Here is a 26,314-nt window from a genome sequence, read left to right as displayed (position 1 = left end):
ACATAAGGAAAAACTATTTTACTGTGAGGGTGAAGGAGCCCTGGAACAGGCTGCCCAGGGAGGGTGTGGAGTCTCCTTCCTTGGAGGTCTTCAAGATCCGCCTGGACATGTTCCTGTGTGACCTGATCTAGGTGGACCTGCTTCTGCAGGGGGGTTGGACTAGATGATCTCTAAAGGTCCCTTCCAACCCCTACCATTCTACAGTTCTAAGAGTATGAGACCAGTCTTCTCTCTGTTAGCACTCAGTGTCAGGGCAATGGATAACAGGCACAAGCTGGAACACAGGAAGTTAAAATTGAACATGAGAAGAAATGTCTTTCCAGTGAGGGAGCCCTGGCTCAGACTGCATAGGGAGGGTATTGGGTCTCCTTCTCTGGAGGTTTCCAAACCTGCCTGGACATGTTCCTGTGCAACCTGATTGAGGTGAACCTTCTCTAGCAAGGGGTTGGTCTAGATGATCTCTAGAGGTCCCTTCCAACCCCTACCATTCTGTGAACCTCTCTTCCTTCTTGTAGGCACCTTCTCAGTTATCAGTAATGGAAGAATTCTGCCTAGGAATAGGAGTAGCTTGATGTGGGTAAACAGATCCCTGTAAGAGTATGAACGTGTCTGCATGAGGGTTTTGCTACTGAGCAAACAGATTGGTGGAAATTCAGAGCATACTAGTTGAAGTGGAACTTTTTGGATGTCGAGTGCAGTTTTGCTGTTAGGCTGTGTGCATGTCTCAGAACTGTGCTGAAATTCAGTAATGCAACTTAGGGCATATATGGAAAGTTGGGGAGCATAGTATGAAGGTGATGTGAGAAGGCATTTGGGAAATTTTGCCTGGCCTCATCAGATGAACGGTTCTTATTGAAGTGAGTGTGGGGAGTTTTGGCAAAATCATTTGGTTGGTTGATGGAAATTTAAAGTAAACTAGTTAAGTGTGAATGTTCTTTCTGGGTGCTAAGTATCTTTTCACTGCTAATCTTAAGATTAACATTAATTTTAAATTAGAATTTAAGATGAAGATTAGAATTAATTTAGTTTTAGTGCAAATGGAAAAGGCACCATAACTGACAAAAGAAAAATGTCTCTGTATAACTATATGAAGTGTTGTATTTCAGTGTTTCTTCTTCAGACATGCCTGTTGCTTGTCTAATGTAAGTCCCGAAGCAAAAAGAAGAGATCTCTTTAAAAAGAAAAGGTTTTACAATTGAATCATTTTGTTTGGCACAAGTGGGAAGTGCTTTCAGTCTTCTGATGGAAAGCATCTTGAGGACTGTGGTGGTTTAACTTGGGCTGAGTGCCAGGTGCCCACCAAGTCATTCTATCGCTCCTCCTCAACTGGATAGAGGAGAAAGAAATATAACAAAGGGCTCATGAGTTTAAGGACAGGGAGATCACTCAGCAATTACCATCATAGGCAAAACAGACTCAACTTAAGGATAATTGGTTTGATTTATAAATGAACGATCAAAAGAGACTAGGGAAATGAGAAATAAAAACTGAATCTTAAAACACCCTCCCCCACCCCTCCCTTCTTTCTCAGCAACACAGGGGATGGGGATTACAGTCAGTTCATCACACAGTCATTGCCGCTGCTGCTTCTTGTGTGACCTCCTCACACTTTCCACTGCTACAGTGTGGGGTCCCATAGGAGATAGTCCTTCACAACCTTCTCCAAGATGAGTCCTTCCCACAGGCTACAGTTCTTCATGAACTGCCCCAGCATGGGTCTCATCCACGGGGGAAACAGTCCTTCAGGAACAAACTACTCCAGCATGACTCCCTCATGGGGTCACAAATCCTGCCAGCAAACCTGATCTGGCATGGGCTCCTGTCTCCACAGGTTCTCAGGTCCTGCCAGGAATTTACACTGGCGTGCATCAGTGATAACTTCTTGATGCAAATGGTGGATATGCCAACTAGGAGAGGAGCACTACTGGATCTTGTACTCATGAACAAGCAGAATCTGGTTGAAATGGTGAAGGTTGAGGACAGCTTTTGCTGCAGCAACCACGAGATGGCAGAGTTCAGGATCTTGTGTGCTAGGAACAGAATACCAAGCAGGATTACAACCTTGGACTTTAGCAGGGCCAACTTTGACCTTTTCAAGCAATTACTAGGGGACATCCTACAGGACAGGGTACTAGAAGGTAAAGGGACCCAAGATAGTTGGTCTCTATTCAAGGATCAGTTTTTCCAAGCTCAGGATCAGTGCATCCCAGTGGGTAAGAAGTCAAGCAAGGGAGCCAGGAGACCCACATGGTTAAACAGGGAACTGTTGGGCAAACTCAAGTGGAAGAAGAGAGGCTATAGATCATGGAAGGAAAGGATGGCTAAACCATTCTCCATCATCTTCAGTAAGTCGTGGAGAACAGGAGAAGTGCCTGAGGACTGGAGGAAAGCAAATGTCACTCCAGTCTTCAAAAAGGGCAAGAAGGAGGAGCTGGGTAACTATGAATGGTCAACGTCACCTCCATCCCTGGAAAGGTGATGGAACAACTTATCCTGGGTGCTGTCTCTGGGCATTTAAAGGAGAAGAGGGTCAGGAGCAGTTAACATGGCTTTACCAAAGGGAAGTCGTGTTTGACCAACCTGATAGCCTTTTATGAAGATGTAACCAGGTGGATAGATGGTGGTAGTGCAGTGGATGTCATTTATCTTGATTTCAGTAAAGCATTTGATGCTGTCTCCCACAGAATCCTCACAGCAAAACTGAGAAAGTGTGGGCTGGATAATCAGGTAGTGAGGTGGATTGTTAACTGGTTGAAGGGAAGAAGGCAGAGAGTTGTGATCAATGGGGCAGGGTCTAGTTGGAGGCCTGTGTCTAGTGGAGTCCCTCAGGGATCAGTGCTGGGACTAGTACTATTCAATATATTCATTAATGATCTTGATGAGGGAACAGAGGGCACTGTCAGCAAGTTTGCTGATGATACTAAACTGGGGGGAGTGGCTGACACACCAGAAGACTATACTACCATTGAAGGAGACCTGGACAAGCCGGAGAGTTGGGTGGGGAGAAATCTAATGAAATTCAACAAGGGCAAGTGTAGAGTCTTGCATCTGGGAAAGAATCACTCCATGTACCAGTACAGGTTGGGGAATGAACTCTTAGAGAGTAGTGTAGGGGAAAGGGACCTAGGGATCCTGGTGGGCAGCAGGATGACCATGAGCCAGCGATGTGCCCTCATGGTCAAGGCCAGTGACATCCTGGGATGTATTAGAAGGGGTGTGGTTAGTAGGTCGAGAGAGGTTGTCCTGCCCCTCTACTCTGCCCTTGTGAGACCGCATCTGGAATATTGTGTCCAGTTTTGGACCCCTCAGTTCAAGAAGGACAGGGAGCTGCTGGAGAGAGTTCAGCACAGGGCCACCAAGATGATGGAGTGGATCATCTCCCTTATGATGAAAGGCTGAGGGAGCTGGGGCTCTTTAGCTTGAAGAAGACTGAGGGGTGATCTTGTTAATGTTTACAAATATGTAAAGGACAGGTGTCAGGAGGATGGAGCCAGGCTCTTCTCAATGTTTTCCAATGACAGAACAAGGGGCAATGGATACAAGCTAGAACATAAGAGGTTCCAAGGGAACATAAGAAAAAATTTTTTACTGTGAGGGTGACGGGGCACTGGAACAAGCTGCCCAGAAAGATTGTGGAGTCTCCATCTCTGGAGACATTCCAAACCACCTGAACAAGTTGCTGTGTGACCTATTCTAGGTGGTCCTGCTCTGGCAAGGGGATTGGACTAGATGATTTTTCGAGGTGCCTTCCAGCCCTCAAGATTTTTTTATTCTGTGGGGTCCTCCACGGGCTGCAAGTGGATTTCTGCTCCACCATGGACCTCCATGGACTGCAGGGAGACAACCTGCCTCACCATATTCTTCACCACTGATCACAAGGGAATTTTTCCTCTGATGCCTGGGCACCTTCTTCTCCTCTACTCACCAATGGTGTCTGCAGAGATGTTCTCAGATTCTCACTCCCTTCTGCTGCTTGCTGCAGTTTTGTAGTTTAGCCATCTGTGCATCGACTTCTCTGTCTCAAATAGGTAAATCACAGAGGCGTTACCTCAGTCACTAATTGGCCAGACTTTGGTCAGCAATGGGTCCATCTTAGAATTGATTTGCATTAGCCCTAATTGCTACAGGGGAAGCTTCTGGCAGCTCTTTGTTTAAAGAAGCCATTCCTGTAGTCCCCCACTACTAAAACCTGGCCACACAAACTGTTATGATTTGACATGACAGACTTTTCTGGTAAGGGGGAAGGGGCTGTAAAGATGGCTCCTGTAAGAAGTTGTTCACAACTCTCCCCAGCTCTGAGCCAGACTCACTTCTGGGGCTGAGCCAATTAGACGCCTCCACGATCACTTTTTAAGAAGCCGGAAGAGGAGGTTTCTTCCTCCATCTTCCTCCATCTTCTTTCTTTTTCTGCCCCTTCTTTTCCTTCTGGTTGGTGGTGGTGCAAGGAGTAGGAACAGTGAGAGAAACAACCATGCGGACTCCAAGGTCAGTGATGAAAGGGAGGAGGAGGTGTGCTGGAGCAGAGACTCCCCTGCATTCTACGGAGAGGACTGGTGAAGCTGAGATTTATTTTCATTTCTTTAAAGACCCCGCATTGGCAGTAGAGACTCATTTTGATAATGAGCCCGTATCAGGGGCAGAGACTCACTTTGCTAAAGCTGGCCCCAGACCAAGGGCAGCGATTCACTTCATTAAAGGCCCCGAGCCAGGGACAGTAATTATGTCCAGAGGAGGCCGTGTCCTGTGGGGGGGACCCAACCACTTCACTGTAGACCCCAAGACAGGGGCAGTGATTTTCTTCTTTAAAACTATGGCCAGAAGAGGCCGTGTCCCGAAGGAGGGACTCTTTATCACTATGGCCAGAGCAGGCCATGTCCTGAGGAAGAGACCCAATATCCACAGCTGTAACTGTGGGGAGGAACCCATGACAAAGCAGCTCATTAAACTTATGCCCAGAAGAGGCCTTGTCCCGAGAGGGGGATCCTGTAACTGCAGAAACTGCAACCATGGCAAAGAATCCACGCCAGAGATATTCGCCAAGGACTGTCCCCTGTGTGAGGGACCCTGTATCGGCAGAAGCCACAGCTGTTGGGTGCAACCCACACCAGAGAAGTTCATTAAGGACTGTGTTCCGGGGGAGGAACCCCGTGTTGGAGCAGGGGGAGAATGCCAGTAGTCATCCTCATCTGAGAAGACAGAAGCAGCAGAGCCTATCTGTGAGAGACTGACCACATCCCCCATTCCCTGCCCTCCTGAGCTGTTGAGGGGAGAGGAGGTAGAGATATCAGGAGCAGTGAGCTGGGCCCGGGAAGAAAGGAGGGATGGGGGAGGGAGATCTTAAAGTGCTGGTTGTAATTTTCTCATCATCCTACTTCCTTTTTGCTTTTATTCCATTCTTTTTCTTGTAGAATAAACTTTCCTACTTTCCTCTCTAAGTCAAGTACTGGAGTCTGTTTTGCCTGGAACCATAATTGGCAGCGAGCCCTCCCTGCCCTTGTCTTAATCCACAACAACCTTGGTTATCTTCTTCCTCCCATTTCACTGGGGCCTCTTCCATCCTAACGAGGGTGGGAGTGAATGGGGGCACCGAGCGAGAGACTATTGTGGTGCTGCTGTGCTAGCTGGGCCAAACCATGACACAAACTCACTACATTAGCGGAGGATGCAGCTGGGATACTAGTTTTGAAGTGGAAGAATGAGTGCTCAGAAGGAAGATGAAAGCAATGGTAGGGGGAAAGAGTGACAGACAAGGTATGGGTTGGAAGCAGGTTTTATCAAGTTAAGTTAAGTGGTTTACCTTATCACAAATATTTACTTTTTTCTTGTGGGGTTTTTTTTCCTTAATTTACAGTACTGTTATCTTACTTATAAATTAGCATTCTCAGTAATAAATAAGTTACCAATGTGGAGTTACCAAAGAAGTGAATGAGGGTTATATCTATAAATGAAAATCTATAAAGCCTGCAGTGGCTAATTGAATGATGTCAGATAGCAGTATATATAGAGAAAGAGCAGGATGGCAATCCTCCTATTTATTCAGCATTACCCAATTCCATTTATTCTTTAATTTAGATGGAAAGAAAATAAAATTAGCTCATAGCAGCTCTTTGGAAAAATAGCATCTTTTATCTAAAACAATATTAAAAAGGAAATAACTAGGCCTCTACCTGGAGAAACAAAACCATTTTTTTACATTTTTTTCTGAAGACATAACATCCTCATCAGAAAGCTCAAGCAGTGTGGCTTGGATGAGTGTACAGTGAGGTAGATCGAGAGCTGTCTGAATGTCAGAACCCAGAGGGTGGTGATTCAGTGGGATCTCGACCGGCTTGATAGTTGGGCAGAAAGGAACCTCATGAAGTTCAACAAGGGCAAGTGCAGAGTCCTGCATCTGGGAAGGAACAACCCCATGCACCAGTACAGGCTGGGGGTTGAACTGCTGAAGAGCAGCTCTCTGGAGAGAGACCTGGGAGTCCTGTTTGACAGTAAACTAACCATGAGCCAGCAATGTGCCTTCATGGCCAAGAAGGCCTTGACATCCTGAGATGCATCAAGAAGAGTGTGGTCAGCAGGTCGAGGGAAGTTCTTCTCCCCCTTGACTTACTCTGCCCTGGTGAGGCCTCATCTGGAGTCCTGTGTCCAGTTTTGGGCTCCCCAGCTCAAGAAGGATAAAGAACTTCTGGACAGAGTCCAGTGCAGGGTCACCAAGATGGTCAGGGTACTGGAACATCTTCCTAATGAGGATAGGCTGCAGGAACTGGGGCTGTTTAGTCTAGAGAAGAGGAGACTGGGGGAGGTGGGGAGGAGAGGGAGTTTCATCTCATTAATACTTACAAATATCTAAATGGTGGAAAACAGGAGATTGGGGAAGCACTTTTTTCTAATGTATCTAGTGATAGGACAAGAGTTCCATTTAAACATAAGAAAAAGCTGTTCTACTGTTGAGGTTGAAGGAGCCCTGGCACAGGCTGCCCAGGGAGGGTGTTTCCTTCTTTCTCTGGAGGCCTTCAAGACCCACCTGGACATGTTCCTGTGTGACCTGATCTAGGTGGACCTGCTTTGGCAGGGGAATTGGACTAGATGATCTCTAAAGGTCCCTTTCAACCTCTACCATTATATGATTCTGTGAAATATAAACTCTCTTATGAAGTTTTAAGTATTTCCTCTTTAAGCCAGTGTTGGGAAGTGATCAATATTTTCAGTTAAAAAGAGATACAGGTGTTATTTCCAAAATGTTGCCCCATTCTCTGGAAGTCCTCTAGAGCCTGACTGAAATGTATTTCCAGGTGTAGCGTGTTGTAATCCTATAGGAAAGTTAGGTGATTCTGTGGAGATAAAATTTAGTGGTTTTGGTTGAACAGAGTAAAGAGTGGATCTTTAATGGTTCATAACTTTTAAGTTTATTTGTATTCCAAATAATTCAGCATTGGTTTTCCATCTTCCTAATTTTTATAGAGGTAATGTACAACTCAAAGTCAAAGAAAAGAGTCAGGTCGGAGGAATCAAAACAACCAATCCTCATCCAAAAGGTAGTAAGCAACTTGATTGTCATTTTCTTATGGGCATGTGGAGTGTTCAGTCTCCTACCTTTCTTGAAATGTACAAAGCAGAAGGAGATCCTGAGCAACAAATCACATCTGTTATAGATTAATGTCGGAGAGAGCACCACCGGAGGAATGACAGACACCAATATGGTTAGGTCATAACTCAAATTTTACTAACAAGCATCAGAGTTTTATAATCAGCAGCAAAGCTAGCATGATTACATTATTTCTAATTGGTCCTTTCTCTAAAAGCCAGCTGCGCTTTCTGCGATAAGCCTTGCAGTTTCACATACTGCTTCAGCCTCTGCCTTGCTTGAGCTTGTTATCATGTAGGCATTCTTTCTTCTTTTCTCACAGTCGAGAGCTGCTCAAGGACAATCGGCACATTAGTTCTCAAAGCATGGGTTGTTCACTGTTACCAGGCTGTGGCCTCATTCAGACAGAAATTCCTACACAATTAAAAATGTTGGGAGTGGTCACTTCTCAAAGTAGGTCATAAAAATGGGATTGTGTTCTGGTAATACCTGGTGATACCTCTACTTTAATAAGAGTTTCATAAATTTAATGGGAAAAACTTCCTTCATTATCTTAGTTATGAGCAGCCTTAAATGACTGAAAATGAAGAATGACAGGAAAAACACAACAAAATGAATTATAGTGTAACTTTCAAGGGAGAAGAAAATTTTGTAGCTTGCAAGTTACAAGAAAGTTGTGCTTTTTTTTTTCACGGCTTATGTAAAAGTTGGAATAAACATTTTATGGAAAGCTTCATGTCATTCTAGAATGTTATAATCGAAAAGGAAAGGATTAATACATAAGTTTGGGATAGACAAAAATTTGGAGCTAATATCTATGGTTGATTATTAAAAAAAAGAATATGACAGGCAGTGAGGAATTGGAGGAAAATAGCTGAAGTCTTATCAAAACCAGATTGTATACTTTTTATTGGCTTTATAACTTTCTAAAACTTAAATTGTTAGAAAGGGTAACAGGAAAGTTACAGATAGCTATCTAGGTTGAAGTTACTTGATTTAATATAGAGAAGAGCAGTGAAATAATTGAGGCTGGAAGGATTGAGTTGGGAAGGTCGGATGTTACTGAGCAATAATAATAAACTTAGCAGCTTTGTGTTGTGTTTTAATCCCAGCTGGCAGCTAAGCCCCACACAGCTGCTTGCTCACTTTCCTCTGGTGGGATGGGGAAGATAATCAGAAGGGTAAAAGTGACAAAATTCATGGACAATTCTAATAGGGAAAGCAAAAACGTTGTGTACAAGCAAAACAAAATAAGGTATTCATTCAGCACTTTCCATGGACAGGCAGGTGTTCATCTGTCTTCAGGAAAGCTGGGCTCCGTCACCTAGAATCATAGAATTATTAGGGTTGGAAAAGACCTTAGAGATCGAGTCCAAACGCACACCTCACACGCGTAATGGTTACTTGGGAAGGCAAACACTACCACTCCAAATATTCCTCCTTTCTTCTTCCCCCAGCTTTATATGCTGAGCATGACATCATATGGTCTGGGCTATTCCTTTTGTCAGTTGGGGTCAGCTGTCCTAACTTCTTCTGCATCCCCAGCCCACTTGCTGGTGGAGTGGGGTGAGAGGCAGAAAAGGCCTTAACTCTGTGTAATCACTTTTCAGCAATAATGAAAACATCAGTATATTATCAAGACTGTTTTCAGCAAAAACTCAAAATATAGCCCCATACTAGCTACTATGAGGAAAATTAACTCTGTTGCAGTCAAAACCAGCACACTTGGGTAAACTAATAAAAGGGTGAAGGGTTGTGTTCAGTATTTTAAAAATAAATACATAGAAACACGTTCATAAGTAGAAGCAATAGATAAATGTTTAAATTGGATGTCAGGAAAACGTCCCAAGTATTTTTCCAAACAGATTCTGTCTTCTAAAGGTGGTGAGGAATGTGGAAGATCTGAGCTTTCATTGTTACAGTTCTGGCACCCTCACGAGGTTTGTCTTCTACAGAAGCAGGCCTTGCTCTGACTGATGGGAGATAAATATAAGCAGGACAAATAGAATCATAGAATGACAGGGGTTGGAAGGGACGTTTAGAGATTACTTTAAAGAAGAAATAACAGAGGAAGCAATCCTGTGCTGGTCAGAATGGAAAGAACATCAACTGTTTCTCTAAAAACTGCTGCTCGTTGGACTTCTTCTTTCCAAAATCTCTGTGGAAATGTGTGGATTAATCTAGAAACTGGAAGCATTGTAGTAATTTTGCTGTGCTCAGTTATGATTATTAGTTATTCTGCAGCATGTAGAAATCTCCTGTTAGGGGAGGTAAAATGTGAGCATGAGATGGTTCAGGCAACTCGATATTGCTCCACAGAGCCAACCCACAACAAATGTTACCTTGCTCAAGACCTGCCAAATAATTTTGGATTCCAAGGTATAAACCCCCCCTCTTCACCTTACTCTGTGTATATCTTTGTGAGAGGACTGATTGCCTCACTGGATTAGTGCCATTCGACCCTTCTTTGACCAAGACGTTGATTTCTAATGGCATCCAAAAAACCAGAAACACTAATGCAGTGATGGCATTAGCACGACCTGGTTTTGATGATGTGTTCAGGGGGCTTTTTTCCTGGATGAACGTGTCTCGGGGTTCCTGGTTAAGTAAATGGAGATGATTAAAGCAGTGGTTCTTTTGCTTTTGTATTTGATCAAAGGTGATGGTGGCAGAAACTTTACTGCTGGTGTTGTCTTTCCTTGTGTTTATATAGTTTAAATGAAGATTGGTTCTTGCTGGGATAACTTTCTCTGTGCTTACACTGATGGGCAAGGCCTTCTGTTCCTTTAATGCTCTTGCATGTCTGTGCCTGCGGTTTTCTATGGAAGGGATCAAATTTTTGTATCCATAGGATTGTTTCCTGTAGTTTTCCCATTGCCACATGCTTTGGATGGTGCGCTGTGCCAAATAAACTGCCACATGTTATGAGAAGTAATGTTTTGCAGCTACAGTGGAAGCTTATTGACTCTTCTGCTGGCATTATTTGAATTACATATGTTTTAAAATAAAATTATTCTATCAGGGAATGGGATTGGGGTTGCTCTGCTCAGAGAGTTAACAGGTTGCAAAAGGAGCCTGCACAGGTATAGCTTGATCAGGAATTTGAAGATATTGAAAGTAGGATTATAGATGTTGGAGGAGGTGATGTGGTTGTGTTTTGTTCAGACTCTATCTGATGTGCGTGAAACTGGGAGATCCTGTGGGAAGATTGAGTAACCTCTCACTGTTATTGGAGACATAGGAGGAAGTTCTTCCAATGTTTGGGATTAATCAGTGATTGCAGATGTTTGTGCAAATTCTGTCTGGTACCATAGTGTCTGAGAAATTCCTGAAATGGGAAATTAAAGGGGGGGAGAACCCAATCTCCCAAAATTTTAAATCCACAGACCAATTTTCTAGAGCTTCCCATGTTTCCTCACTTAGTGTTCCACTAATAAAGAAAACAGGATGGCTTAAAAAGCAGAAAGGTTGAAAGACGACATTGTGCTTTTAGCTTCTAACTGTTTTTTAACTTCTCCAAATTACAATAGGAGCATGGAAAAACTCAATAGAAGAATGGGCAGCAGAAGACTGGAATGAAGACGTAAGTATACCTTGTTGGATAGACTGATTGATTATTTACTCATGTCAGAGTTTGTGTTGCCTTCAAAAACTAAATATTCTAAGTAATACTTCGCTGCATGCATGCCGTGGTATTTCTTACTGTAATTCCTGCTTAAAATATATGTATTTGGGTAAGTTTATTTTTAAAACAAAACTGAATCAACAAATACTAATTTATTTGGCTTGGTGGATGCTACATAGGTAATAAAACTTAACGTTTTATCCCAAGTTAAGTGTGAATTACAGTTCTCCACTGCTCAATGCTGATGGATAACTGCATATTTCTTCCTACTATTGTGTAGGAGTTTAAAGTCATATTATCACAAGACTTATATGTAAAGAAGTGCTGAAGCTTATTGTCAACTTTAGACCCCTCATTTGATGATTTTTGATTGAAATAAGCATAATTGTTCCATTTAGTCCACTTCATGTTCATAATATTAAAAAAGAGTTAGTGATATGCTGAAGTTAGTGCTGAATTGTTTAATTGCTGTTGTTTCATCATTATGTGTTGTTTGAAGTATTACAACATTTTGGTTCTCAATCTTTATCAGGCAAGAGGTGTCTTCATGACTGCAAAATAATTGTCATTTGTAACCATCACATAAGTTGCACTTAAATATAAGAAAAAACTATTTTACTGCGAGGGTGACGGAGCAGTGGAACAGGCTGCCCAGGGAGGGTGTGGAGTCTCCTTCCTTGGACGTCTTCAAGACCCGCCTGGACATGTTCCTGTGTGACCTGATCTAGGTGGACCTGCTTTGGCAGGGGGTTTGGACTAGATGATCTCTAAAAGTCCCTTCTAACCCCTACCATTCTATGGTTCTATGATATTTCTTTTTTTCAGTTACTCTATTAAAATTAAGCAATTGAGGTAACAAGAAATATGGAATAGAAAACTTAAATTTTAAGAAGTTTTTAGTTATTGATGGGAATATTCCTTATTTCAAGTTTATTTTCAGAATAAGAGATTGTCTCGGAAGTCATCCCTTTTGCCACCTCCTCTAGGGTGATATATTAGTATTATTCCTAGAACTGTGTGAGTGATTCGTATTACAGATAGGAAAATTCTGTCCTTACCTGATGAGAGGGTATTGTCTTTTGAGAAAACAAAAAAGCAGCTCTAAAACTCTACACTTTCTGAATCAATTACTGCTATCAAAAGCTGGTATCTTGTTTAAACCTGTCCTCTATTTCTGCTAATAATGCTACACGTAGACTAAGGATAGTAAAAATTTCTGACCTGATTCCTCACCCCTGTTTGATAGAACCATAGAATGGTAGGGGTTGGAAGGGACCTCTAGAGTTCATCTAGTCCAACCCCACTGCTCAAGCACATCCGCCTAGATCGGGTCACTCTGGAATATGTCCAGGTGGGTTTTGAAAACCTCCAGAGAAGGAGACTCCACACCCTCCGTGGGCAGCCTGTTCCAGGGATCCCTCACCCTTACAGTAAAGAAGTTTTTCCTTAAGGGGAACTTTTTGTGTTCCAGTGTTTGTCCATTACCCCTTGCCCTGTCACTAGACACTACAGAAAATACCTGTAAGTATTAATGAGGTCCCCCCTCAGTCTCCTCTTCTCCAAGCTGAACAGTCCCAGATCCTGCAACCTTTCCTTCAGTCCCTTGATCATCTTGGTGGCCCTACACTAGACTCTCTCCAGCGGTTTTATGTCCCTCTTGAGCTGAGGAGCCCAAAACTGGATACAGGACTCCAGATGAGGCCTCACCAGGGCAGAGTAGAGGGGGAGCAGAACCTCAGTCAACCTGCTGTCCACACTCTTCTTGATGCATCTCAGAATGCCATTGGCCTTCTTGTCCACGAGGACATATTGCTGGCTCACGGTTAGTTTATTGTCAACCAGTGCACCCAAGTCTCTCTCTGCAGAGCTGCTCTCCAGCAGGTCAACCCCTAGCCTGTACTGGTACATGGGGTTGTTCCTTGCCAGATTCAGGAGACTTCACTTGCTCTTGTTGAGCCTCATCAGATTCCTCTCTGCCCAACTCTAAAGCCGGCCGAGATCCCACTGAATGGCAGCACAGCCTTCTGGGGAATCAGCCAGTCCTCCCAGTTTGGCGTCATCAGCAAACTTGCTGAGGGTACACTCTGTCCCCTCATCCAGGTCGTTGATGAAGATGTTGAACAAGACTAGCCCCAGAACCGATCCCTGTGGAACTCCACTGGCCACAGGCCTCCAGCTTGATTCTGTGCCATTGATCACCACCCTCTCGATTCTCTGGGTAGATCACAACCTCACCGTCCACTCATCCAAGCCACACTGCCTGAACTTTCTGATGAGGATGTTATGGGAGACAGTGTCAAAAGCCTTGCTGAAGTCAAGGTAGATAACATCCGCTGCTCTCCCCTCATCTAGCCAGCCGGTTATGCACTCATAGTAGACTATCAGGTTGCTTAAGCTGGATTTCCCCTTGGTGAATCCATGTCAAGCCTCCCTGATAACCATCTGTTCCTTCATGTGTTTAGAGATGGCATTCAGGATTTGTTCCATCACCTTTCCAGGGATGGAGGTGTGGCTGACTGGCATATAGCTTCCTGAGTCCTCCTTCTTCCCTTTTTTGAAGACTGGAGTGACATTGGCCTTCCTCCAGTCCTCAGGCACCTCGCCTGTCCTCCATGATCTTTCAGAAATGATGGAGAGTGGCTTAGCAATAACATCAGCCAGCTCCCTCAGCATTTGTGGGTCTATCTTGTCAGTCACATAGATTTGTGGCTGTTAAGCTTGCCCAAGAGGTCTGTAACCCCATCATCATCCACCAAGGGAAAGTGTTCCATTCTCCAGACTATTGTACTCTCCTCCAGGGACTGGGCTTCCCACAGGCCGGCCTCGGCAGTGAAGGCTGAGGCAAAGAAGGCATTCAGTAATTCAGCCTTCTCTCTGTGAGAAACAAAACAAACTTTCTCGCGAAAGACTCAGGTCAGACTCTGCAGTGAAGCACTTTTATTAAGCGTTCTTGCAAGAGCGGGTGTCCTAGCTAGTAGGCACACCTGATAGATACAATATTCGGCTTTTTATTCCCTATCCTGGCCACAAGGTCCCTCCCTTGTTTCCCCATTGATTACGTACTCCAAGATTTACAACTTCTCGAGGCACCTAAAATCCCCTCAGGGGATGTCTGGTTCTTGTATCTTATTACCCATTCCCCCACAGTCCTGAGATTTAAAACTCTAGTTAACATTGCAAACAAACAGATAACAGTCTCATGGTCAGTCCACTGATCTACATTACACAGAGGCAGATAACAGTCTCAATTCCTTGTCTTAATTTCTTTCTAATTCTGCAAAAGCAACATCAATATTTCTCACATCTCCATCCTCTGTCATCAGGAGAGCCTCTGTGTTTAGCAGTGGGTTCACATTCGCTGTAATCTTCCTTTTGCTGCTGATGTATTTGAAAAATCCCTTCTTGCTTTCCTTTAATTTCTTTGCCAAGTTTAATTCCAAAAGTGCTTTGGCCTTCCTGCTTTTGTTCCTGCATACTCTGATGATGTTCCTATACTCTTCCCAAGCAATCAGGCCGTTTTTCCACCTTACATGTAATGCTCTCTTCTCCTTGAGTAGGTCCAGTAGTTCTTTCTTCATCCACACAGGCCTCTTGCCTCCTTTTCCAGATTTTCTACTTGTGGGGACACACCATCTTGGGCTTGGAGGATGTGGCGCTTGAAGATTGACCAGCTCTCTTGGGCACTCCTACCATCTAGAATCCTCTTCCATGAGATTCTTCCAAGCAGGGCTTTGAAGAGGCCATAGTCAGCTTGCTTAAAGTCCAGGGTCACAACCTGCCTTGGTGTCCTGCTTCTTCCACAGAGGATCTTGCACTCTACCATCTCATGGTCACTGCAGCCAAGGCTCCCTGAAACCTTCACATCCCCAACCAGACCCTCCTTATTTGTCAGCCCAAGATCCAGCAGCACACCCCTCCTTGTTGGTTCTTCAACCACTTGTGACAGGAAGCTGTCATCAACATTCTGTAGGAACCTCCTGGACTGTGTATGCTTGGCTGAATGGCTTTGCCAGAATATGTCAGGGTGATTGAAGTCTTCCCTGAGTAACAGGGACTGTGATTGTGAGGCAGCTTTCAGCTTTTTGTGGAAGGCCTCATCCACTTCCTCTTCCTGATCAGGCGGGAGAAAGGGGCAGGGAGGGCTTGCTGCCAATTACATTTCCGGGCAAAACAGACAGTGAGGAAAGTAGGAAAATTTATTCTACTACCTACAAGAAACAGAACAGAAGCAAAAAGGGAGCAGGATGACTGAGAAAATTACAATCAGCACTTTAAGATCTCCCTCCCCTATCCCTCCTTTCTTCTCGGGCCCAGCTCACTGCTCCCAATATCTCTACCTTCTCCCCCCTCAACAGCTCAGGGGGGGTAGGGAATGGGGGATGTGGTCAGTCTCTCACGGATGATCTCTGCCACTTATCTCAGATGAGGGCAACTCTTTGCATTTTTCCCCTGCTCCAATATGGGGTCCCCCCATGGGACACAATCCTTAACGAACTTCTCTGGTGTGGGTTCTTCACGGTTGCAATTTCTGTAGATACAGGGTCCCTCCCTCGGGACATAGACTCTTCTGGGCATAGTCACTGCCCCTGGCACGGGATCTTTAATGAAGAGAATCACTGCCCCTAGCTCAGGGTCTTCTTTAGCAAAATGAGTCTCTGCCCTTGGTGCAGGGTCTTTAACAAAATATAAAAACAAATCTCAGCTTCACCAGTCCTTTCTGTAGAATGCAGGGGAGTCTCTGCTCCAGCACACCTCCTCCTCTCTTCCTTCACTGACCTTGGGGTCCACATGGTTGCTTCTCTCTCTCTTCCCACTCCTTGCACCACCACCAGTCGGAAAAGAAGAAGGGACATAAGAAGAATGAAACAGGAAGAACCCTCCTCTTCCGGCTTCCTCTTAAAAAGTTATCATGGAGGCGTCTCAGCCCCAGAAGTGGGTCTGGCTCAGAGCTGGGGAGAGTTTCGAGCACCTTCTTGCAGGAACCATCTTTACAGCCCCTTACCAGAAAAGGCTGTCATGTCAAAACATGACACTCCCACACTACCCTGCCCATTAATTCTCTCTCAGTAAGATCCTTTAATTCTTATCTCGCTACAGTACAGCATTTGTAGTCTGGGAGAAGTGTTGAGCAATGCTGAGTAGTGATAGAATTATTAATATTAAATCTGAGTAATTTGCACATGAATGTTGAAAAAGCAACTGATGAAATCTCTAGCCTGTTCATAATTTTTATTAATATTGGAGTTCTGGAAAAATCACTGTAATCTACGATAACATCTGAACATCTGATGTTCAGAAAGAGTGAATTAAATGGTGAGGTGAAGACATACTAGCCCAAAGCGTGCCTGGGTTAAAAAAAAAAAAGAAAAAGTATTTCATCTGATTAAAAAAAAAAATAGAATCATAAGAGTACAGGTTGTTCCATTCAGTTTAGTTTCATAGAAAATAGTTCCTCTTCAAATAAACGTGATTTCGTCTTTAAGTAAATTATGAGTTAAATGTGAAGCTAGAGTATATTCTTGTAAGAGATTTGATCTATATCTATTGTTCCAAAAATAATTACATGCTATCACAAAGCACATTAAGTTGATTAAAATCTTTGCTTTGCAAATTTAGCAAATAAGTCTTCTGAAGGCGACCCTTATTGAACGTGAGCATTTCTAGAACTACAAAGGAATCCACTCCCAGACCAGATGCCATCTAGTGTCTTTATCAATTATATGGAAGTAAAAATAAAATAACTGCTGAATAATGCCCCTAGTTGGGACATCCCTTTTTTTGATGGTATCTAGCAACAGGACAAGGGGAGTTGCAGGAGTTTGCTATTCTGCCCTGGTGAGGCCTCATCTGGAGTACTGTGTCCAGTTCTGGGCTCCTGATCTAGGTGGACCTGCTTCTGCGGGGAGGTTGGACCAGATGATATCTAAAGGTCCCTTCCAACCCCTATGTCATGGTTTGGCCCTGCTAGCAAAGAAGCACCATGACAGTCTCTCACTTGATGCCCCCCATTCACTCCCACCCTCGTTCGTTAGGATGGCAGAGTCCACAGCAAAATGGGAGGAAAAATATAAGCAAGGTTGTTGTGGATTAAGACAAGGGCAGGGAGGACTCACTGCCAATTATGGTTCTGGGCAAAACAGACTCCACTACTCGACTTAGAGAAGAAAGTAGGAAAGTTTATTCTACAAGAAACAGAACGGAATAAAAGTAAAAAGGGAGTAGAATGATGAGAAAATGACAACCAGCACTTCAAGATCTCCCTCCCTAATTCCTCCTTTCTTCCCTGGCCCAGCTCACCGCTCCCGATACATTCTATGATACCTCTACATCCTCCCCCCTCAATGGCTCAGGGGGGCAGGGAATGGGGGATGTGGTCAGTCTCTCACAGATAGGCTCTGCCGCTTCTGTCTTCTCAGATGAGGACGACTCCTGGCATTCTTCCCCTGCTCTGATACAGGATCCCTCCCATGGGACACAGTCCTTAACAAACATCTCTGGTGTGGGTTCTTCCCAGCAGCTGCGGCTTCTGCCGATACAGGATCCCTCACACGGGACGCAGGCCTTAGTGAATATCTCTGGCGTGGATACTTTGCCACAGTTGCAGCTTCTGCAGATACAGGGACCCTCCCTTGGGATGTGGCCTCTTCTGGGCATAATTTTAATGACCTTCTTTGGCGTGGGTTCTTCCCCACAGTTACAGCTTCTGTGAATATTGGGTCCCTCCCACAGGACAGGGTCTTCTCCAGCCACAGTCACTGCCCCTGGCGTGGGGTCTTTAATGAAGTGAATCGCTGCCCCTGGTCCGGGGTCAGCTTTAGCAACATGAGTCTCTGCCCCTGATATGGGGTCATTATCAAAATGAGTCTCTACTGCTTTCTTTAGACCCGCCTGGACATGTTCCTATGCGACCTGATCTAAGTGAACCTGCTTCTGCAGGGGGGTTGGACTAGATCATTTCCATATTTCCTTCACATTTTATAGAATCATAGAATGGTAGAGTGTCATGGTTTGACATGACAGCCATTTCTGGTAAGGGGGAAGGGACTGTAAAGATGGCTCCTGTAAGAAGTTGCTTGAAACTCTCCCCATTTCTGAACCAGACCCACTTCTGGGGCTTAGCCAATTAGACACCTCCACGATCACTTTTTAAGAAGCCAGAAGAGGAAGCTTCTTCCTCCTTCTTCTTCCTGTTTCTTCCTTCTTCTGTCCCTTCTTCTGGCTGGTAGTGGTGCAAGGAGTAGGAACAGTGAGAGAAGCAACCATGCAGACTCCAAGGTCAGTGATGAAAGAGAGGAGGAGATGTGCTAGAGCAGAGACTCCCCTGCATCCTGTGGAGAGGACTGGTGAAGCAGTGATTTATCTGCATTTCATTAAAGACCCTGCGTCAGGGGCAGCGACTCATTTCATTAAAGACCCCACGCCAGGGGCAGTGACTGTGGCTGGAGAAGACCCTGTCCTGTGGGAGGGACCCAATATTCACAGAAGCTGTAACTGTGGGGAAGAACCCACACCAAAGAAGGTCATTAAAATTATGCCCAGAAGAGGCCACATCCCAAGGGAGGGACCCTGTATCTGCAGAAGCTGCAACCGTGGCAAAGTATCCACGCCAGAGATATTCACTAAGGCCTGCGTCCCGTGTGAGGGATCCTGTATCGGCAGAAGCCGCAGCTGCTGGGAAGAACCCACACCAGAGATGTTTGTTAAGGACTGTGTCCCATGGGAGGGATCCTGTATCAGAGCAGGGGAAGAATGCCAGGAGTCGTCCTCATCTGAGAAGACAGAAGCGGCAGAGCCTATCTGTGAGAGACTGACCACATCCCCCATTCCCTGCCCCCCTGAGCCATTGAGGGGGGAGGATGTAGAGGTATCATAGAATGTATCGGGAGCGGTGAGCTGGGCCAGGGAAGAAAGGAGGAATTAGGGAGGGAGATCTTGAAGTGCTGGTTGTCATTTTCTCATCATTCTACTCCCTTTTTACTTTTATTCCGTTCTGTTTCTTGTAGAATAAACTTTCCTACTTTCTTCTCTAAGTCGAGTAGTGGAGTCTGTTTACCTCCCATTTTGCTGTGGACTCTGCCATCCTAACGAGGGTGGGAGTGAATGGGGGGCACCAAGTGAGAGACTGTCATGGTGCTTCTTTGCCTGCTGTGACAAACTATGACATACTACTTGTAAGAAATACTTAATACATTAGTATAATAAAAGTTTGCAACTGCTGCTGAATGAATTATGTATTTTGACAAATGCCATGATCCCTGCACATTTCTGAATTAGGTGCTTGATTGGAGGTTGGGCCAGTGAGTTTGTCACAGCGTGTAGTGTGAACTTCAATGCAGACAAACTGGTAGCTGGAGACTTCTGTTCTGCATGATGGTTTACTTAGTTTGGTGATGGGCCTGGCAGTGTGAGGTTAGTGGTTGGATTTGTTGATCTTAAAGGTCTTCTGATGATCTTAAAGGTATTTTCCAAATGTAACAATTCTGTGATTTTCTCTTTCGTACATGAAACATGCTTTTGCATTGTCACAGACATCCTCAGATTCTTCCATTTGCTTAGTTCTCACGATTCATCGGTGTTATGTGAGTATAAGAAACTGTTGATGTGACAAATAATTGAATATTTAACCAAGGGTTGCAGACCATAGGCTGCTGCTTGTGCCATTAGCTGACCTCTTTGTCCCATATGATGCAGGAATTTCTTAACACTACAAAAAGTACAATACATGTTCTAAAATAACCTGTACAGTTGGTAAAGGGCTGGGCAATAGAGAAGCATCCTTTTTAATTGGAAATATACTTGAGTTAAATTTTCTTTCTTTATTTTGGTCAGTACATAGAGTTACGGGCTGGCAGCATTATGCACAGGATAGAGTTGTGTTCAAGAAAGATGGCATTAAAGTATGGTACGTTAGCAGCAAGAGAAGGGAAGGAAATGGAGTGAGGAACTGTGGCAGTACTCATTTTTACATAACAGTGTTGCACATAAGTGGCCGCTAGGAGAGTGCATGAAATGTTTGAACTTAATCTCTGAGCTGTAAGTGATTGCTACTCTTTAGCTCTTCTGCTTAAATCAACAGTATTTCATAGGAGAATTCCAATCAGGTGACCATGTTCAGAGATATACTTGCTTTCAGTAGAGCCACCCATTGGATGGCAAATGAAATTGGCTCGTGTCCGTGCTGTCCTTTAAACTGGGCTGCTAGCAATGTATGCTATAAAAAATGCATAAGTTCCTGGAAGAGCTGTATTCAAATGTCACATTCTGAAGGAATTATTTGTGAGTGTTGGCATAGGTCAGTTCTTCTTTAGTCCAAATACAAAGCAACACCAAAGTGGTTAAGGGTGACTTTGTGCAAATTTAATTTAAAATATAACCATTATACATGCATATTTTTATCTTCTTAAACCTAACCTGTACTAGCTTAAAACCTATATTGTTTTGCAAGTGTTCCTATTAATAGAAATGAACTAGCCCTAGGAAGTTGTAGCTGTTTTACTACTACTTTGTTTTTTAAGAAAGTTATTTTTTAAAAAAGGCAAACAGTTTTCTCCTGTGAGTGGTTTGACTAGTTATACTACTAGAAGCAATTATATACTTCTCCCTTAATTATTGTTTTCAAACCTATACTTGGAGAGCAATTAGTTTAAGATGTTATTGCCACCCCTAACAGAAACTGCAAGAAGGAACTCACTCCTGAGTGTAAACCTACTTTTGTTTGTGATGTGAGCTGAAATGTAAAATACAAGGATACATTAAATGAGTGGGAATGGTGCAATGTGTCAAATTTCTGCCACAAGATTTATCAGAGCTGCTCTATGGAGTCCTAAATTATGTTTGTGCAAGGTATCTTCAAGCTGATGATATACTACCTGTCACATTAATTACTTTCTACTTGTTTGTTTTCAGTTAAACTCTTGCTCAAACAGATGTAGTTACATTAGTATACCTTTGTTTGTGTTCAGTAGATTGAAGTTCTAAACAAACATTTTAATTAAATCGGTACTTGATTCTGTGGAGAAGGCTTTGCTGAAGTTTGACTGTTGTCATCTTAAGCAGAGCTGCAGCATAACTGATGGTAATGGTATTTTAACTTTACTTTTTTCTTAGTGTGTGACTATAATGGAATTTCTGCATATGTCACAGAAGTGAAGTGGGAGCATGTCTATGATTAAATTACCACTTTTTTTTCTCCCTCTCTCAGCTTTCTGAAACAAAAATTTTCACTTCTTCCTCTGTTCCAGCTGAGAATCATGTGATGCCTGGGCAAAGGTAAGCTCCTCTTCCACATTTTCCCTATACCTTAAAAACCTGCTTAGTGAAGTAATGTTAGCTTGCAGCTAAGATAACTTCTATTCTAACTGCAGTGGAGGGTTTCAGCTAGCAGAATATTACTTCCTGGCAAATTATTCTACCTGTTTTTGCATGACAGACAAGCAATATTTGAAAAGACTGTTAATCAGTAATAATTCTGTTGTTAGTATGGCAGCTTTATTATTGATAGTAGTTCAGCACAGCCTAACTGTTTTTATTCTTGCTAAATTTTGCTTTTTCTTACAGCACTGATTTGGTAACACTGCTTCAGAAGCCTGTGACTTCTGCACAAGAGACAAAAGGCAACTCATTTGAGGCTTCCCAGCAGCAGACCTTTGGCCAAGCCCTAGTCTTCACAAATTCTCAGCACAGCACCCAGATGGCATCAGGAAATGGCAGCTCCAGTGCTATAAACGATTATTCTTCTCAAAGTCTGGTAAAATTATCTTAGCTTTCTAAGTATTCTTCATGAGTAAATATTTCAACAAAACAACTTCTCCAGTACTGGTCATATCGTGAGGTGTTTCAGTATTTGTAAAATTCAGGTTGCAAATGTTGAAGAAATGGAATTAAGAACTCCTTTCCTTCCATTCACATATACTCAAGAAAATGCTTTTTTTCTGTTTTTTCTAATTAGTTGCTTCTTGTTTTACACAAAGTGCTTATGTTAATTTTTAAGTAGAGAGCAGGTGTGTTTACTGCATGCTGATTTAGGATGAAATAATCTGTTTATAGTTGAATTCTATGCCAGAAAAATGTGTGATTTCCAAGCACACATCTGACGGCTTTATATGGAAACCTGCCTATTTTGTAGTTGATTGTGAGGGCTTGAAATTGGGCACTTATATTTATTCTTTGGTAACCAGTTCAACTACAAGTAAATATATGTTATTTTTGAGCTACATACTTTCAAGTAAATCAGTATTTTAGCAACTACTGTGCTGAAAGTTGCATCAGTGATAATCAGAGAGTATCTAGCCACATGCTGCAACTGCTGAATTATTTATTGGTCTTTTGTTAGTAATCTAGGGCTGAAGAGATTTTAGTTGCTGTCAAATAGCAGCTGTAAACACCGACTCTACATTTATGTTCAAATTATTTATTAAATACTTAAATCCACTCCTTTTCTTTTTTGGTAGTCTGTAGTTCTTTGTTCCAGCTTTGGAGAACTCAGAACGTCTAAATTGGCAAACTCTACAGGATCTCAAATCTTGGACCGATCGAAATCTCCAAGATTGGGTCAGTTTGCCTCTCAACAAAACAATAGTAGCTCTACTACAACTACCACAACTACCACATCATCCTGGGATCTAAAACTACCCATTACTCAGTCCTCAGTCCTTAGTCAGTTTGGTAAGTACTTTGATGTAGCTTTCTTTCTATTAGCCTGTAGGATTTCTTAATGCTAATGACAGTTTAAAATTACCTTAATGAAAGAGTTTTTCTAAAAAATGTAATCCTAATAATACATTTGGTTACAACATAAGAAGAGACTTGCTTGCTATTAATAAACATTAGGAGTATACCACAAATTAAGTGTTCATAGGCTTAAGTGTGTCCATAAATGTCATCGTATCTTCAGAAGTTCTTGAGCCTTCATATAATGACACCCTTGCTTTTAATATTTAAGTGGAATTTAATGGGACTTTTTTTTTTTAATGAGTCCTGGAAAACACTTTCATTGTGCCCATGCTTCTTCTAGCAGAATATAAGGTTGTACCATATTTTATCTTTTTTTTTTCCAAATTTTTCTCTTCTAACTATTACATGGATTTTGAATGAGTACTATATTATTTCTTCAATTTCAGTGTTCTTTCCCTAGTGTGCTCAGAAGGATGCAGGTTACCGGTTTGATCTATACTGGGAATTTTTCCTTTGATTTAGTAAAATTAGTAGAAATAGTGAAAATGACACAAACTTGTTTTTTACAATGTAATTCCTAGCAGTAATCTCACTGTGAAGAGTGATACAGCTCTTGTATCTCTCTCATGTATATGTATATATCTTTCCAGATAGATAAGCAACCAATGTGGTAGCAGTTATAATTTTGGACACACAGCAATTCTGGGAAAAAAAATTACATGCATTTTAATGTTGTGGTTTGGCCCAGCTAGCACAGCAGCACCACAACAGTCTCTCACTTGGTGCCCCCATTCACCTCCACCCTTGTTAGGATGGCGGAGGCCCCAGCGAAATGGGAGTAAAAAGATAAGCAAGGTTGTTGTGGATTAAGACAAGGGCAGGGAGGGCTCACTGCCAATTACGGTTCTGGGCAAAACAGACTCCAGTACCCGACTTAGAGAGGAAAGTAGGAAAGTTTATTCTACTACCTACAAGAAACAGAACAGAACAAAAGCAAAAAGGGAGTAGGATGATGAGAAAATTACAACCAGCACTTTAAGATCTCCCTCCCTAATTCCTCCTTTCTTCCCAGGCCCAGCTCCCTGCTCCCGATACCTCTACCTCCTCCCCCCTCAATGGCTCAGAGGGGTAGGGAATGGGGGATGTGGTCAGTCTCTCACAGATAGGCTCTGCCGCTTCTGTCTTCTCAGATGAGGACGACTCCTGGCAATTTCTGCAGTTACAGGGTCCCTCTCTCGGGACAAGGCCTCTTCTGGGCATAAGTTTAATGAGCTACTTTGTCGTGGGTTCCTTCCCACAGTTACAGCTGTGGATATTGGGTCCCTTCCTCGGGACACGGCCTGCTCCGGCCATAGTGATAAAGGGTCCCTCCTTCGGGACACGGCCTCTTCTGGCCATAGTTTTAAAGAAGAAAATCACTGCCCCTGTCTTGGGGTCTGCAGTGAAGTGGTTGGGTCCCCCCCACGGGACGCGGCCTCCTCTGGACATAGTCACTGTCCCCTGGCTCGGGGCCTTTAATGAAGTGAATTGCTGCCCCTGGTCTGGGGCCAGCTTTAGCAAAAGGAGTCTCTACTGCTGATGTGGGGTCTTTAAAGCAATGAAAAGAAATCTCAGCTTCACCGGTTCATTCCATAGAATGCAGGGGAGTCTCTGCTCCAGCATACCTCCTCCTCTCTCTCATCACTGACCTTGGAGTCCGTGTGGTTGTTTGTTTCACTGTTCCTACTCCTTGCACCACCACCAGTCAGAAGAAAAAGAAGGGGCAGAAGAGAGAAAGAAGATGGAGTAAAATGGAGGAAGAAACCTCCTCCTCCGGCTTCTTAAAAAGTGATCATGGAGGCGTCTAATTGGCTCAGCCCCAGAAGTGGATCTGGCTCAGAGCTGGGGAGAGTTGCAAGCAACTTCTTACAGGAGCCATCTTTACAGCCCTTTCCCCCTTACCAGAAAAGGCTGTCATGTCAAACCATGACAGTTGCTTTCTAGTGCACTTAACTAGATGAATAAAAAAACCTCTTCACATTGCAAATGTTGTGGATCTCTTATGGTTCTTGACCAGTGCTGAGCTACTGCATGACTTTCAGCTTCTGAAAAATATGAAGGGGAAAGACTTGGAAAGAAAAAAACAACTGTCAAGGTCTAGTGTCTCTTGACTTTCAGCTAGATTGAGATGGTAAATGACTTGATGTTTGTGTTGAAAATTTTCTCTTTTATAAGGACAGGAAATCTTAACTCACGGTACCTCTAAATTGCAACTCCAGACTCCTTGGAGGTAATCACATTTTATCGACACATTTAATTGCAGTTAAACTTGCAGCATTTGATTAAAATAATCTGAAACAGTTTTTGAGGACTTATGTGTGATAATATTATCTGACTATACAGGTAGATTTGTTTTCATATTTTTGAAGAAAGCTTAATAATGCTTGCCCACAACTGTTTGTTTGAAGTAGAGAAAATCAAATATTGCCCTTATTATTGCAGTGTAACATTCAACGTGAAACTTGTGTGATATCTGGAAGAGACTTGCCCATGCTATAAAATCATAGCTGTCGAGTATGTCAAGTCACTCAGATACTTTTTCTAAAAAGTAGAAATGTGAAGAGCAGAATTTATTGCTTTAATTTTGATATTTGTTTTTTTCCAATGACGACCAGACATTAAATCCCAGCCTGAACCATCCCCAGTTCTGAGTCAGCTGACCCAACAACAGTATCAGCAAACACAGACAGTTCCTGTTCCTCCTTCTGGGATGGAGTCCTCCTCCTCCCAGGTAAAACTCCAAGAGCCATTGCCAGTAGACACCTCTACAGCTGTTAGCAAAATGTTGCAACTCCCCACTATATCTATGGATAACCAGGCAGTGACTGCCCACCAAACCCAGCAGAAACAGATAAAACCACCAAAACGAAGAGTAACTCCAGCATCCAAGGTGGGTAATTGAGTAGTGACTTGTCCTTACTAAACATAAAAACTTACGAAAGTTTTTATCAGAAATAGTGTGGCCAGCAGGACAAGGGAAGTGACTGTCACCCTGTAATCAGCACTGGTGAGGCTGCACCTTGAGTGCTGTGTTCAGTTTTGGGCCCCTCACTACAAGAGAGACATTGAGGTGCTGGAGCATGTCCAGAGATGGGCAACAGAGCTGGGGAAGAGTCTGGAGAACAAGTGTGATGAGGAGCAGCTGAGGGAACTGGAGGTGTTCAGCCTGGAGAAAAGGAGGCTGAGAGGAGACATGATGACTCTTCAACTCCCTGACAAGAAGTTGTAGCAAGGTGGGGGTTGGTCTCTTTTCCCAAGTAACAAGCATCAGGATGAGAGGAAAGGGCCTCAAGTTGCACCAGGGGAAGTTGAGATTGGTCTTTTCCAACCTAAATTAATTCTATTCTATATGTAGAATCATAGAATGGTAGGGGTTGGAAGGGACCTTTGGAGATCTA

General features: G+C 43.3%; 1 protein-coding gene across 8 annotated transcripts in view; it reads left to right on the top strand.

The window, feature by feature from the left end:
* LOC133628520 (ubiquitin-associated protein 2-like) overlaps window positions 1–26,314 on the top strand; it is a 135,153-nt gene that overhangs the window by 72,076 nt on the left and 36,763 nt on the right. For 6 of the 8 annotated variants that reach the window (XM_062016797.1, XM_062016796.1, XM_062016794.1 and 3 more), the window contains exons 9-14: window positions 11,110–11,162; window positions 19,733–19,783; window positions 21,406–21,473; window positions 21,762–21,951; window positions 22,655–22,868; window positions 25,532–25,806. In XM_062016797.1, the coding sequence (XP_061872781.1) occupies window positions 11,110–11,162; window positions 19,733–19,783; window positions 21,406–21,473; window positions 21,762–21,951; window positions 22,655–22,868; window positions 25,532–25,806 (851 nt within the window). The remainder of the gene's footprint in view (window positions 1–11,109; window positions 11,163–19,732; window positions 19,784–21,405; window positions 21,474–21,761; window positions 21,952–22,654; window positions 22,869–25,531; window positions 25,807–26,314) is intronic. The other 2 variants (XM_062016801.1, XM_062016798.1) reach the window with 1 other exon arrangement.

This window comes from Colius striatus, chromosome W (genome assembly GCF_028858725.1).
Source record: "Colius striatus isolate bColStr4 chromosome W, bColStr4.1.hap1, whole genome shotgun sequence".
Taxonomy (NCBI): domain Eukaryota; kingdom Metazoa; phylum Chordata; class Aves; order Coliiformes; family Coliidae; genus Colius; species Colius striatus.
Note: the sequence above shows the minus strand (reverse complement) of the source record. Positions and strands in the feature narration are given on the sequence as shown.